The following is a 14,261-nucleotide window of genomic DNA, read 5'->3' as shown; positions in this document are numbered from 1 at the left end:
ATTTTAAATATACTAGGATTTTGAAAATTATATATATATAGATGATTACATGTTATTTTGAAGTCATTGTGTAGATGACTTAAATTTCGGTGATATTTTTTGTCTCAGATTGTTTTTCATATATGTCTGTGTCAGCAGGTTTATCGGATCCTGGGTTTAAAGTTTTAATTTCTCCTCGTCTATTAACTCTACACTCTGAATAGGCGGGGCTTTATCAAATACTTTCATAATTGAGAGTTTAATGTTTTTATGAGTAAGTCTCAAATCCAGGTCTGTGTGAGGCACACTCAGGTGTTATCCAGAAAACCAAATGAAATTAAATTCAACGCTTATTGCAATTGTGTTAAATTTACTGTTTTTCAACAAATTATTTGTCTTTTTGTATTTATCCTATTATTTTCATGATCTGTCAATTTTATCAAAGATGTTCATTTGAATGACCACGACTCGTTACAAAGGAGAGGAATTGATAAAAGCTTTCAACTTGTACTGTAGTGTCTGATTAAAGGAAACAATAAGACATTATTTAAAACAAAACAAAAATGTTTAAAATGGCACCAATGGTGTTGAAATAAATATAGATCTATATATATAATTAATACCAACAAATGAATAAAAAAAATAACAACGTCCTAATAATGATAGATTATACCTTCGAAAGTTATTTTTGTAAAGTCGGAGCACAAAAATAATGTCTTTGTGATGTAATTGATAATATGCTATGACTTTGTGCATATGTATTTGAAAGATGACATTAGAAGCTGAAACTGTTTGAGGGTAGAATAGGGTAAAGTATGTAAGTTTTCGTTTTGTATGCAGTACATAGAGACTTATTGGCAATAAATCATAATTACTTTTTGTAGTACTTTTCAAATTATCATCAACAAATGACAATCTAATGGAAATCTAGATGGTCACGTTACATGAACATCTAACAATATCCTGTAAGAGGTCAGGTTCTGTTGACCTTTGAGATGTGTATTTCACTTTGAGGGCGAATTGTCGATTTGTCGATGTCATCGAAGCAAAACCCTTCGTCACAGTATGCATCTGAAGCAAACATTTCGGTACAACATGTATATATCTATATGCTTTGGGGACGAAATGACTTGAAATAAATTGATTTATTATGCATTCTATGCACTCTAGTCATGCTAATTCGGAAAATCCACTTCCAAGATTATGAAATTAGTCATTTGATTGGCTAATCCAAAAGGTCACCCCAACGTCACCCCTTATGGGATGTTGTTAGATGTTCATGTAACATAGTGAGAATGACCATCTAGAATTTAATTAGATTGAACAAATGATGTCGGCATATACGTATTTTTATACATGTATGTCAAAATTTTGTATAAAACTTTGTGTCTCCTTGATAGGGATGGTTATACATTTTAAAAAAGCTGACTCTACACTCTAACCGACAAGGTGTTGCTCTGTCAAGACAGTTTTACGTTAACACCAACAGTGCTCGCGTGCTTTTGGATAGATCTCCTGAGCTCACGCATATCGATAAATGCTAAGCTGTCGCAACTTCTATGACAGTTGTCTTCCTAAGAGGGTAAACTATTTTTTCTATCGGTTTCGCGTATCTTGTCAGCACGTACCACAAATAATCCACAAGCTGTGTATCAACGGTTTATTGATTTTAAATTTACTTTAATGCGACAGTTGTTCTATTTCATAATTGTCTTATCATCGATGAAAAGCTTTGGTAAACATAGTGTCAATAGTGACAAATTCATCAATTTCAGCTACAATAGAAGTATAATAATATTTCATAATTGGTTTCTTTTCATACAATTGTAAACCGATCTGAATATCGGCAGACACTATTTATAGACTGAACACTGTCTATAACGAACCGTAGGAAGTCATGTAGACAGTGAACCTGTAACTGATGAAACCTAGCAATAAGTGGAGTCATGTAGGCTGTGGACCGGTAACTGTCCAAACCAAGCCATGGGCTGTGAACCGGTAACTGATAAAACCTAGAAATAGACGGAGCTAGGCTTGGTTATTAGCATAGTTTTATAAATGTACTTGACGAGGTTGCTTTTTCTAAGCGAGGTTTTTGCGTCAGCCCGTCTCGAAGGTGACGTTTGGCCATGCGTGACCACAATCTTTCGTCTACACCTACTCAACTTATTTTTTCTCTTAAATTGCGTGATTGTATTGTAGTAATTTTATATTGAATGTTGGATTATATGATTTGATTGATGCGCAAAAGCAATTCGACATTTTAATATTAAAGCGACTATGACTGTAAAATTCCAGACTGAAAAAAATATCAACAGGCATTATATTTTTTAGCATGTGTCATAAAACTAAGAGATTCCCAACATTATGAAAAGTGTCCCCAGCCGTGGTTTGTAAATACCTAAATCAGCCCAAACAATATTACAATTCGGTAATTCTCAGAAGAATGCATGTATTACCGCTCGGAAGCAGATTGCTGCGCTGATTCGTCTATCACACTCACGTGACTCCATTCGGCTTACTCCGTGTATCATTGTTTACAAACATCAACCAAAGTAAAGTGTTTTAACGCCCATGAATATACACTGACAGAACATTTTTTCGGTATATGTTCGTATATCATTTTATCTTAAACCTATTTAATTAGTCATTAAAAAGAAGTCATCGTTTAATGAATATTACCAGAGAAATCTTGGCGCCCACCATTGAATGTTCTTCATAGGTTCCATGTCAGATTGATCTTTTCTCTACTTTTCTCTTCTTCTAAGTCTAACTAATCTGTGTAAATTCAGAAGAAGCCTCTAGTACTTTTCAAACAAGGGAAACCTATATATAAAATTTAAGATTAAGGCACCAAGGGGAACCTATATATGGAATTTGAGAAAGATTCCTTCCGTACTCTCTGAGAAATAGCGATAACAAACTTCAATTGTCAAAATCCAAGATGGCTACCTGTCGGCCATGCTGTTTTCCGATTTGTCTCAAAATGCAATATGCATAACAAAGCATCAAGGGGAACTTACATATGAAATTTCAGGAAGATCCCTTCAATACTTTCTTAGAAATAGCGATAACAAACTTCAATTGTCAAAATCCAAGATGGCTACCTGTCGGCCATGTTGTTTTCCTATTAGTCTCAAAATGCAATATGCATAACAAAGCATCAAGGGGAACTTACATATGAAATTTCAGGAAGATCCCTTTATCAGTTGATTAGAAATAGCAATAACAAGTTTCAATTTTCGAAATCCAAGATGGCTGCCTGTCGGCCATGTTGTTTTCCGATTAGTCTCAAAATACAATATGCATAACAAAGCACCAAGAGTAACCTACATATGAAATTTCAGGAAGATCCCTTTAACTCTTTCTTAGAAATAGCGATAACAAACTTCAATTGTCGAAATCCAAGATGGCTACCTGTCGGCCATGTTGTTTTCCGATTGGTCTCAAAATGTAATATGCAAAACTAGACACCAAGGGGAACCTACATATGAAATTTCAGGAAGATCCCTTCATTGGTTTCTTAGAAATAGCGATAACAAACTTCAATATTCAAAATCCAAGATGGCTGCCTGTCGGCCATGTTGTTTTCCGATTGGTCTCAAAATGCAATATGCATAACTAAGCATCAAGGGAAACCTACATATGAAATTTGAGAAAGATCCCTTCAGTACTTTCTCAGAAATAGCGATAACAAACTTCAATTGTCAAAATCCAAGATGGCTGCCTGTCGGCCATGTTGTTTTCTGATTGGTCTCAAAATGTAATATGCATAACAAGGCACCAAGAGGAACTTACATATGAAATTTGAGAAAGATCTCTTCAGTGCTTTCTGAGAATTAGCGATAACAAACTTCAATTGTCAAAATCCAAGATGGCTGCCTGTCGGCCATGTTGTTTTCTGATTTGTGTCAAAATGCAATATGCATAACTAGGCACCAAGGGGAACCTACATGTGAAATTTGAGAAAGATCCCTTCAGTACTTTCTCAGAAATAGCGATAACAAACTTCAATTGTCAAAATCCAAGATGGCTGCCTGTCGGCCATGTTGCTTATCGATTGGTCTCAAAATGCAATATGCATAACTAGGCACCAAGGAGAACCTACATATGAGATTTGAGAAAGATCCCTTCAGTACTTTCTCAGAAATAGCGATAACAAACTTCAATTGTCAAAATCCGAGATGGCTGCCTGTCGGCCATGTTGCTTATCGATTGGTCTCAAAATGCAATATGCAAAACTAGACACCAAGGGGAACCTACATATGAAATTTCAGGAAGATCCCATCATTAGTTTCTTAGAAATAGCGATAACAAACTTCAATATTCAAAATCCAAGATGGCTGCCTGTCGGCCATGTTGTTTTCCGATTGGTCTCAAAATGCAATATGCATAACTAAGCATCAAGGGAAACCTAAATATGAAATTTGAGAAAGATCCCTTCAGTACTTTCTCAGAAATAGCGATAACAAACTTCAGTTGTCAAAATCCAAGATGGCTGCCTGTCGGCCATGTTGTTTTCTGATTGGTCTCAAAATGTAATATGCATAACAAGGCACCAAGAGGAACTTACATATGAAATTTGAGAAAGATCTCTTCAGTGCTTTGTGAGTATTAGCGATAACAAACTTCAATTGTCAAAATCCAAGATGGCTGCCTGTCGGCCATGTTGTTTTCTGATTGGTGTCAAAATGCAATATGCATAACTAGGCACCAAGGGGAACCTACATGTGAAATTTTCAGAAAGATCCCTTCATTACTTTCTCAGAAATAGCGATAACAAACTTCAATTGTCAAAATCCAAGATGGCTGCCTGTCGGCCATGTTTCTTATCGATTGGTCTCAAAATGCAATATGCATAACTAGGCACCAAGGGGAACCTACAAATGAAATTTGAGAAAGATCCCTTCTGTACTTTCTCAGAAATAGCGATAACAAACTTCATTGTCAAAATCCAATATGGCTGCCTGTCGGCCATGTTTCTTATCGATTGGTCTCAAAATGCAATATGCATATCTAGGCACCAAGGGGAACCTACATATGAAATTTGAGAAAGATCCCTTCAGTACTTTCTCAGAAATAGCGATAACAAACTTCAATTGTCAAAATCCAAGATGGCTGCCTGTCGGCCATGTTACTTATCGATTGGTCTCAAAATGCAATATGCATAACTAGGCACCAAGGGGAACCTACAAATGAAATTTGAGAAAGATCCCTTCTGTACTTTCTCAGAAATAGCGATAACAAACTTCATTGTCAAAGTCCAAGATGGCTGCCTGTCGGCCATGTTTCTTATCGATTGGTCTCAAAATGCAATATGCATAACTAGGCACCAAGGGGAACCTACATATGAAATTTGAGAAAGATCCCTTCAGTACTTTCTGAGGATTAGCGATAACAAGAATTGTTTACGGACGGACGGACCACGGACGCAGGGCGATTCGAATAGCCCACCATCTGATGATGGTGGGCTAAAAATCTACAGCTATTGCAATCTAATTAAAATCTACGTTATGTGAACATCTGACAACTTCCCATAACGGTCACGTTCTGATGACCTTTGAGATGTATGTATTTCACATTTCACTTTCAGGGCGAATTGTCGATGTCATCGAAGCAAACCATTTCGTCACAGCATGCATCTGAAGCAAACCATAGGAACCCCCCACCCCCCTTTTTCGGATGATTTTAATAGCCTTAAAAAAAAACTATGCCAAACACCCCCCCACCCCTTCTTATCGAAAATCTTATCCCCGAAAGATTGCAAAATGTGCTATAATCATTTCATTTTCCGAAATTTTGGCCCCCATACTCCTCGCTCAAAAAGAATTCGGCTCGCGCCTATGGCGCTCGCATTACCACTAAATTACTGGATCCCCCCCCCCCCCCCCCCCCCCCCCCCTTTTCAAATTCCTGGATCCACGCCCGAAGTCACCCCGACGTGACCCCTTATGGAATGTTGTTAGATGTCCACATAACATAGTGAAAATTACCATCTAGATTTCAATCAGCACACAAACTAATATGAAATTTAGGAAAGGATGGGCGACGGTTATCTTAATAATTTCACAGATTAAAAGTCAACACAACGTACCCTGCTGACACCCGGACGAGAAGTGATTGACCCCACAGCAGCACGGGTATCTTACGTAACCGGATGTCACCATTTTCCGGAATAAGTCCCAAAAACAAGCGAGCGGCACGTAACTGCGTTACATTAGGAGTGGAAGACTGGTTCGTCGTTGCCAGTATAATGTGACCGGATGGGGTGTTCCGCTGGGTGTCTTCGGTAGTATGCTTCACGCATGCATATCGCACGCACGAGAGGCCGTCGTTAAATGACATTAGCTGTTGATAGGACGTTAAACAAATAAAACAAAGCCAAACCAAGCAAAATTGATTTTGATACAGTTTTCCTGAACACGGGGTTAAAAGGTTTTTTAGTAGTGTCATTTCGGATTCTCCTAGGATATAGTGGTTTGGTTACACTTCAATGAAAATATCTTTCTTAAATACTGAGCATAAGGTACTTTCCACTTCACTCTATGTTCATCTTGAATTGTGCTGAAACATAACATGAAAACCAGATTTTGTCAGTTCTCTTGTTTTGTTTTGTTTTTTCTTTTTCATTGTGTAGACTATGGATGGAAATTGTTGTTTGCGACCAGATGTAAAGAACAGATTTACGAGATACACGGATTTATAATTTTCTCCGTGATAACTCAACAAGATAATGTATCATTCCATTTTCTATTTTCAGATATTACGAGAACTTATCGTTCCGAAACACTGGTTTGCCAAGCATTAACTTTCAAAAACAAAAACCCGCTGAACGTCCAGAGGTGCTTCGTGAGGAATTCGCCAAAACTATATTCCAGAACATTCCTGAGTCGGATTATGCTGCCTCGGTATCAAAAGCGTTTCTATCAACTTATAAATCATACCTGTCCATCAAAAGTGTTACGGGATTTAAAGCGAATTGCAACTAATACTTATTCCACACAAGCTCTAGGTTTAAACAAGTCGGTTTATTCGCTTGGAGATGATATAAAGGTACATATTATACTGTTTGACGGATATGGAAAACGGCTCACACAAGGAGGAGATATTCTCCGTATTTGGTTAACCGGGCACATCACAGAAAACCAGTGTAAATGGTTACGTCATCGATCACGGGAATGGATCATATACCGGTCACGTTAGGGCTTTATGGACAGGTAAATCTGTCATAAAAACGTCGATAGCCGCAACTAAAGAGCAGATTGCAATTGTTCAAAATTACATAGAAAAACGCGGCTTAATGCATGATATGGTCGCCGGATTTAAGAACAACAACATAATAGAACGTACGCCATGCAGTGTGAAACCAAACGTGTTTGGATTGACTAACATGTGTAATTTTACAGAAGAAAACTATGGTCTTCATTGGTTTTGCGGGAAACCAAGAAATCCGAAACTAAAATGCCAGGACTGGAAGTTTACCAAAGGACATCGTACCGACCATTTAAGTAAAACTGAAAGACATATTGCGAGGTAAATATATCGTTCTGCATCAAAATCAGTCTCGGGGAATATTTTGTTATACGCAAAATTCATTAGAAATACATTATGTAGTGAATTGTTCTGTGTACCGGGGTCTCAAGATAAATCTATCGATGCTGTTTAGTTTCCTGTGTAAGATGTTTGTAACTACATGTCAAGTACAATTGAGACATGATACGCAAGGTTAAAAAGCATCGAGCTAATATTCGTTCATGTATTTACATTATGTATATTGTTCTGGCCCTAACAAGCAGCAAATGGGAAGTGTAATCCATTTACTTGTTTGAAGAGGTCGGAGGGGAGACTAACTCTGAAGTTACGTTTTTTTTTTATACTTTACAACCTAATGTACTCAAAACCAGTTTAAAATGTATACAATGGAATCTCTTTTAACAGGGTCCACAAGCATATGCTGTTACAGAAAAGCCCGACAATAACGATAACGGGAGGTAGGTAAAGATAGAATCTCTTGTTAAAGGAAAAACCTATTTCTATATTGAAATGCTTTATCTTCACTGAAAAATACAGAGTACTAGTGGTACTACTGATGAATATAGAGTACTATTTGTACTATGTAGTTCGTGGTACTTGAAGTACCAGTAAAAGTTCCTTATTAGTTTGCCTTTTGAAGAACTGATACATGTTCCATCAATCCTGAAAGCATTTTATTTCTCAACCAGGCCCTAGTGAGACTCCAAGGCAAATAAACTATGAAGCCAAATCCATATCCTCTAAGAAAATTGATGAAGCAAGACGCCATTTTTTTCTTTACAAGCATGTTGATGTTTTCCTTTTTGTTCAATTCATGGTGTCACTCCATCAATGAAAACATCTTCACACATGGACCTGATTGAATAAAGAATAACACTGGTTACGATTCACCAAATAGGCAATTCTCGTTCTCTTTCTATTTGGCGGTTATTTGTCGCCACGCTCAGAAGACAAATATTTCGCTATAGTGGTGTCTTGTTTCTTATTTTATAGATGGGTTTCCAGAAATGAGAAATGATTAAGTTCACATTACACGGACTACATATGTATTCTTTTATGTTATTTAGGTACAGATTATGTTCCCTCTCCCGATCTACCATGTTACAAGAGACCAATCAAGGAAACTTGGCTTGAGGAATCACCGGTTGGATTTTATTATAAAGGCAAATGGCACCAGCGAGGATGTAAAAACACGTTCATACCTTCCAAGATTTCATATGAGACCTGCTTACGTGATCAATACCTGTTCTTGATTGGCGATTCAAATATCCGTTCATGGTTTGATCATATAATGCGAAAGGGTGATATGGTTATACCTAAGAATGGAAATGGCAGACGCTGGTTCAGTTTGAGGAAAGCTGTACGTGAGGATTTAAATTTTACGCTTCTGTGGGCCGTTCACGAGCTGCCATTCTATACAGGAGAGGACTCTCCAAGGGAAATGATCAAGTCTGTAGCATGGTACATAGATCGTATTCCTAACATGAAAAAAGTGACAGTTGTTTTGCATAATATGATGCATTTCGCTAGAACCACGCCATCTGAATTTCGCGAACATATTCGAGACGTCAAATTTGCGATTGGTAGACTGTTTAAGCGTATCCCAGGAGCAAGAGTGTTTGTCAAAGGGCCACACTCTGCAACATTTGTAGGTCTTCTGAAACCATTGGATTTTATTAGAAAAATTCACGAACAATTATTCTATGAGGAATTAATAGAATTTCATAACAAAATAACATATCTGAACGAATGGGATTTAACAGCATGTATTGAAAATGTCAATGTCCATCCCAGTCCTTCAACCGTTGGCGATATGATAGATATGTTTATGTCATATTTGTGTGAAGCTTAGGAATAGTGTATCAACAACACGGTGACTCATGTGTCAATAAATTTGGTGTGTGAGGCAGGAGAAGCTTTCCCTCCCAGAACACCTGGTTGTATACTCAATTTACTTATACAATGGTCTTCAATCAAACATATTTTCGAGAAAATTCACATTACCCTTTTCAATTGATGTAAACTTTCATCAAACCTGTTTTAACAACTTGGCAAGTATAATTCCCCTGGTAATTAAGCATTATTCTCAATTTATTTTTGGTTTATGAATTCATAGACAAAAAACGGATGGGCATTCTTCATATGAAAAAGAATGCCCATCCGTTTTTTTGTCTATGACTTCATAAACCAAACATAAATTGAGAATAATGCTTATAATTTTATTGTAATAACTAAAAGCAATGCTTATTAGACATAAACCATCATTTATTCAATTTATTTTAACAAATTAATAGATTGATGTGCGGCGCATCAATATTACACCGGCGGTTCATTGAGGCCAATAACTGTGCCGCTTTTAAAATTTCCCGCGGAAAACGATCATGTCGAACCGGTTTGATCCAGTTCGCACTAGTCTGAGGACGCAGCCAACAGTCACTCACGGTGCTGTAGGCTAACAAATCAGAAACACTGGAATGTTTGTTTATATGTAAGAGCCTTGTGAGGAAAATTAAACACTCAGTTATTGAAAGATGAGTTGGAAAACATCCCCGATGACAGAACATTACTAATCGAGGAGGCGTATGAGTTGGACGGTATCAGAGGCAAGTTGTATTTTCCGCGGCCACAAGTGGGCCTACGCCATTTTGATTATGGCCGCAGTTTTGATTGGTTATCGAAGCTTAAGTGTTGCTGATTACACGTTTTTGGTTTGCAGAACATTCTCGACTGTAGCTTCTGATAGAGCTTTCGTATCTCCGATGACTTTATAATCGATATTCTATTCGATAACCAATCCGAAAATATCCGACGTTGAACGACACATTGATTGTCGCAAGCAGACGACGTCAAAAGTAGTTCTACGTGTATTACGTCATTAAAAATGACGTAATTTTTTTCTGGCCATGAAGAAATAACCTTAATTTTCCAACCAATGAAAATGAGTGTAACAGATGAAATAAAATTATTAGACTATTGACAATGTACTAACTTATTCATCGTGTTTGCCATTGGAATAGACAGCTGAAAATGTCCTATCATGTCTCAGTATTTAAGCAACGTTTGAGGCCATGGTTGCTACATCGTGATACATAATGAATAAGCAACAAATATGATGTTAGCTTTCGATTTCACTAAAATGAAATTTACTGAATTAAGTTTTTTATTAAAAATAAATACTTAGAATCATAATCAAGTTATGCGAAGGGACATAACCCCCGCAAAAAAGGGAATGTTGACATGACGCTCATTATAAAGTTTGATGTCATTGTAGCAACGGTTGAAAAACAAATTTCAGAAAAAAATATGACTAACGCGACGCATGACGACAAACAAAGTGATGACTAATTACCCGCTATGCTTCGCAGACGACACAACATTACCGGAAGCAGATCAACAGCGCAACAGAGAGGAGGATGAGAGAAATTTTTTTCATTGGCTTATTAACTGTGCTCAAGATTTGTGTGACTGAAATACAAAAAGTACACTTATCGAAGAGTGTAACCACTAAGTTGATTTTAAACTAACTGCTTAATAAGTTACTGGGGTATGTGGAACGCCATAGCTGTCACATATGGATAGGAAATACTACTTGAACTGATATTTTCATGATATTATAGAATTTCTTGATTTGATTTCATCATATTTTTTCATATGATGACAGCATTATCTTATTTGATATTATCACCATATTATAGGAATTCATCATTATGTTACATTTTATCATTATATTATCGGATAACATCATTATATTATTTGATTTCATCATTGTTATTTGATTTCATCATTATGTCATTTGATTTCATCATTATATTATAGGATGTCTCACTATATTATTTGATTTATCAATAATCATTATGTTATTGTTCAACTTCATTATATTACTGTACAATTAATTATATCATTGTAAAGCGTCATTGTGACGCCTTTGAAAAAGGAGACATATAGGTATTACTTTTCGGCGGCGTCGGTGTCGGCGTCGTCAGGAAAATGGTTTTCGTGCGAATAACTTTAGTAGTTTAGAACGGATTAATTCGAGACTTCATTGGAAGGTTCATTACCATGATCGCTCGGACAAGTTCGATAACCAAAATTATTCGCACCTTTTTAAAAGAGTTATAGCCCTTTAATTTTTTGCGAAAATGGTTTCCACTCAATACCTTGAATAATTATTACTGGATTAATTTGAAACTGCATGGGAAGGTTCGTTATCATAATACTGTGGACAAGTTCGTTAACCAAATTTATTCGCACCATTTTAAAAGAGTTATGGCCCTTTAATTTTTTGCGAAAATGGTTTCCACTCAATACCTTGAATAATTATTACTTGATTAATTTGAAACTGCATGGGAAGGTTCGTTACCATAATACTGTGGACAAGTTCGTTAACCAAATTTATTCGGACCTTTTTAAAAGAGTTATAGCCCTTTAATTGTTTTTGCGAAAATAGAATGTTCGTTACCATAATACTGTGGACAAGTTTGTTATTGTTTTTTTTTTATTCAAGTCCTAATTTTAAAGAGTTATGACCCTTTAAGTATTCGCATACACAGGCGACACCTCCAATTCCGTGTAATTCTTGTTTTACCAGTGGGGTGACACCTAAAGGAACGTCATAGAAAGAATGAAGAGTAGGTAGGGGCGATAACACTGTTTGAGCATGACACACTGCTAAAACAAATACTCAAAATGATGTTAGAGTGTTCGTCTCGAGTTCAGGGGTTCCATACCTGCTTGAGCCCTGGTTTTCACCAAAGTCACTCAATGTCTAAATTTCGACCAATGAGAAGCCTCAGTGTGATTCTATGGCAACAAAAAAAACATGCGGTTGAATTCGCAGACCCATAATACTCATATATACCAGTTTTCGTCGAAATGGAACATTATCTAAAATTTGACCAATCCGATGCTTCAATGAAACCCCTGCGGTCGAATTCAAAGTTGCCCAATACCCAATTTACCAATTTTCATCCAAATCAAATCTAAATTGCAATCAATCAGAATCATCCGTATAGTTGATATGGCAACTTTATCAATGCAGTGGAATTAGCTCTCCCTTAATACCTCTTCATACCATTTTTTACAAAATCAAGCAACATCTTAATGTTCACCAATCAGAGGCAAGGTAGGCATTTGGCGCTCATCTTTGTTGAGTGATCGGGGAGTAAAGGGTTAGTTGTATACCCCACGATCTTAATGAACACTTGTGTCAAATTTCATTAAATGGAGGACATAATCATGCACTAGTTACTCTCACAATTCTGGTTTTCTGGAATATGGCACTTTGATTCTGTGATTTTCAGCAATTATGTAAATGAAGCTTAATCAATCATAGTAAATCATGTTTTCAATAATTTTGTCAACCTCTTATAATAAGGTAGCAGTGTTCACCAGTTTGGCCTGCTTCTAAAACAATAATTTGCATGTTTTCCTCTTGCCAGAGCTTTGCAAGCAAACAACATAATGCGTCATAGCACATTATGATTTGTTTGCTTGTAAAGTTCTGGCGTTCAAATAGATCACAGATACCATACAAATTCTTACATCTACATTCCCCTTATCTTTTAAAATGTTTTTGCTAAAAGATAGATAGAACAGCTGGAACATGGTCGCGTGCTGATTGGCAAACAACATAGTACATGGAAAATTAAATAAACAAGTCTTCGGCAGTATGCTTCAGTGAGATAGCACTTTAAATCGGCAAAAGTTCCGGCCTATCACAAGGAGACTTAACACGAACATACCGCAGCCTCCTAAAACACACATACGCACTCACCACACGCATACATGTCGCACGCATGGGAGGCCGTCCTTAAATGACCTTAGATGTTAATAGGGCGTTAAACAAAATAAACCAAACCAAACCAAACCACTTCAATTTTGTTATAGATTTGATTATTAATATAATGAGCACATGGCATGTTTTCATAATAATTAATATAGACAAAATAATTCCTCGTTGAAGTTTATTTTTATGTTTTGATTTTTACGATGGATACCTTATAGTTCCGGTCTGTATTTTATAGATACGCTGAGAATTGTGTCACGTGATGCATGATATTTAAACGTGCATCAACGACACAGCTCTAAAAGAGACTATATAGTGAATGTAAATGTATATCAATAAACTATCTCACAGTTGAATTGTAAAAAAGAAATGATGATTATGGAAGATAGTGTTTTCTGAATATCTAATTGCTTGAAATTGAGAGAATAGTTCTGAAATATGGAGTGAAATGAAAAGCCTTTTTATGCAAATTTTCAAAATATGTTCTTTTTTAATCTTTAGTAGAACATGGAGGGAAATTAACTGAGGCCTGCAATTAGAATGCGCTTCCCGATGTAAATATTTGTCTATTGTGATGTGGGCCTCGAGCACAAAATAGAAACATACATTGCGTACTGTTTACACTAGTCCCTGTGCAACTCAGGCATTGGTTCAGTTATATGGTAATGTAATTATCTTAATTACACATTAATTTGGGAAAGTCGCATTTCCATTACACACATTTGAAATGTAATTGATTAAATTACCATTTTTTTGTCAATGTAATTAATTAGACATTCTGTGCAAAAAGATTTCATTGTATGCAAAATACTAAACTGATCCCTCTGATGTCCTTTCGTATTTTTTGTTTTGTTGTTTTTTTTCAAATTCAAATTCCTTATTGACTCTGGGTCATACGGCCAATAAGTGCATGTTATAAACAACACAATACATAATATTGGTACAGAATAGCAATACAAATACA

General features: G+C 36.3%; 1 protein-coding gene across 1 annotated transcript; it reads left to right on the top strand.

Moving 5' to 3' along the window:
• The first annotated feature begins 6,751 nt into the window (after window positions 1-6,751).
• LOC117329831 (NXPE family member 3-like) lies at window positions 6,752-10,487 on the top strand. The gene is made up of 3 exons (XM_033888009.1): window positions 6,752-7,512; window positions 7,918-7,970; window positions 8,580-10,487. The coding sequence occupies exons 1-3, from the start codon at window positions 7,280-7,282 to the stop codon at window positions 9,362-9,364; spliced, it is 1,071 nt and encodes a 356-aa protein (XP_033743900.1). The 5' UTR covers window positions 6,752-7,279; the 3' UTR covers window positions 9,365-10,487.
• The last annotated feature ends 3,774 nt before the right edge of the window (window positions 10,488-14,261 follow it).

This window comes from Pecten maximus, chromosome 6 (genome assembly GCF_902652985.1).
Source record: "Pecten maximus chromosome 6, xPecMax1.1, whole genome shotgun sequence".
Lineage (NCBI taxonomy): Eukaryota > Metazoa > Mollusca > Bivalvia > Pectinida > Pectinidae > Pecten > Pecten maximus.
Note: the sequence above shows the minus strand (reverse complement) of the source record. Positions and strands in the feature narration are given on the sequence as shown.

Coding starts and splice junctions, on each gene's coding strand:
- LOC117329831 (XM_033888009.1), top strand. CDS start 7,280: ATGCATGATATGGTCGCCGGATTTAAGAACAACAACATAATAGAACGT. Junction 7,513..7,917: donor ACTGAAAGACATATTGCGAG/GTAAATATATCG, acceptor CTCTTTTAACAG/GGTCCACAAGCATATGCTGT. Junction 7,971..8,579: donor GACAATAACGATAACGGGAG/GTAGGTAAAGAT, acceptor TATGTTATTTAG/GTACAGATTATGTTCCCTCT.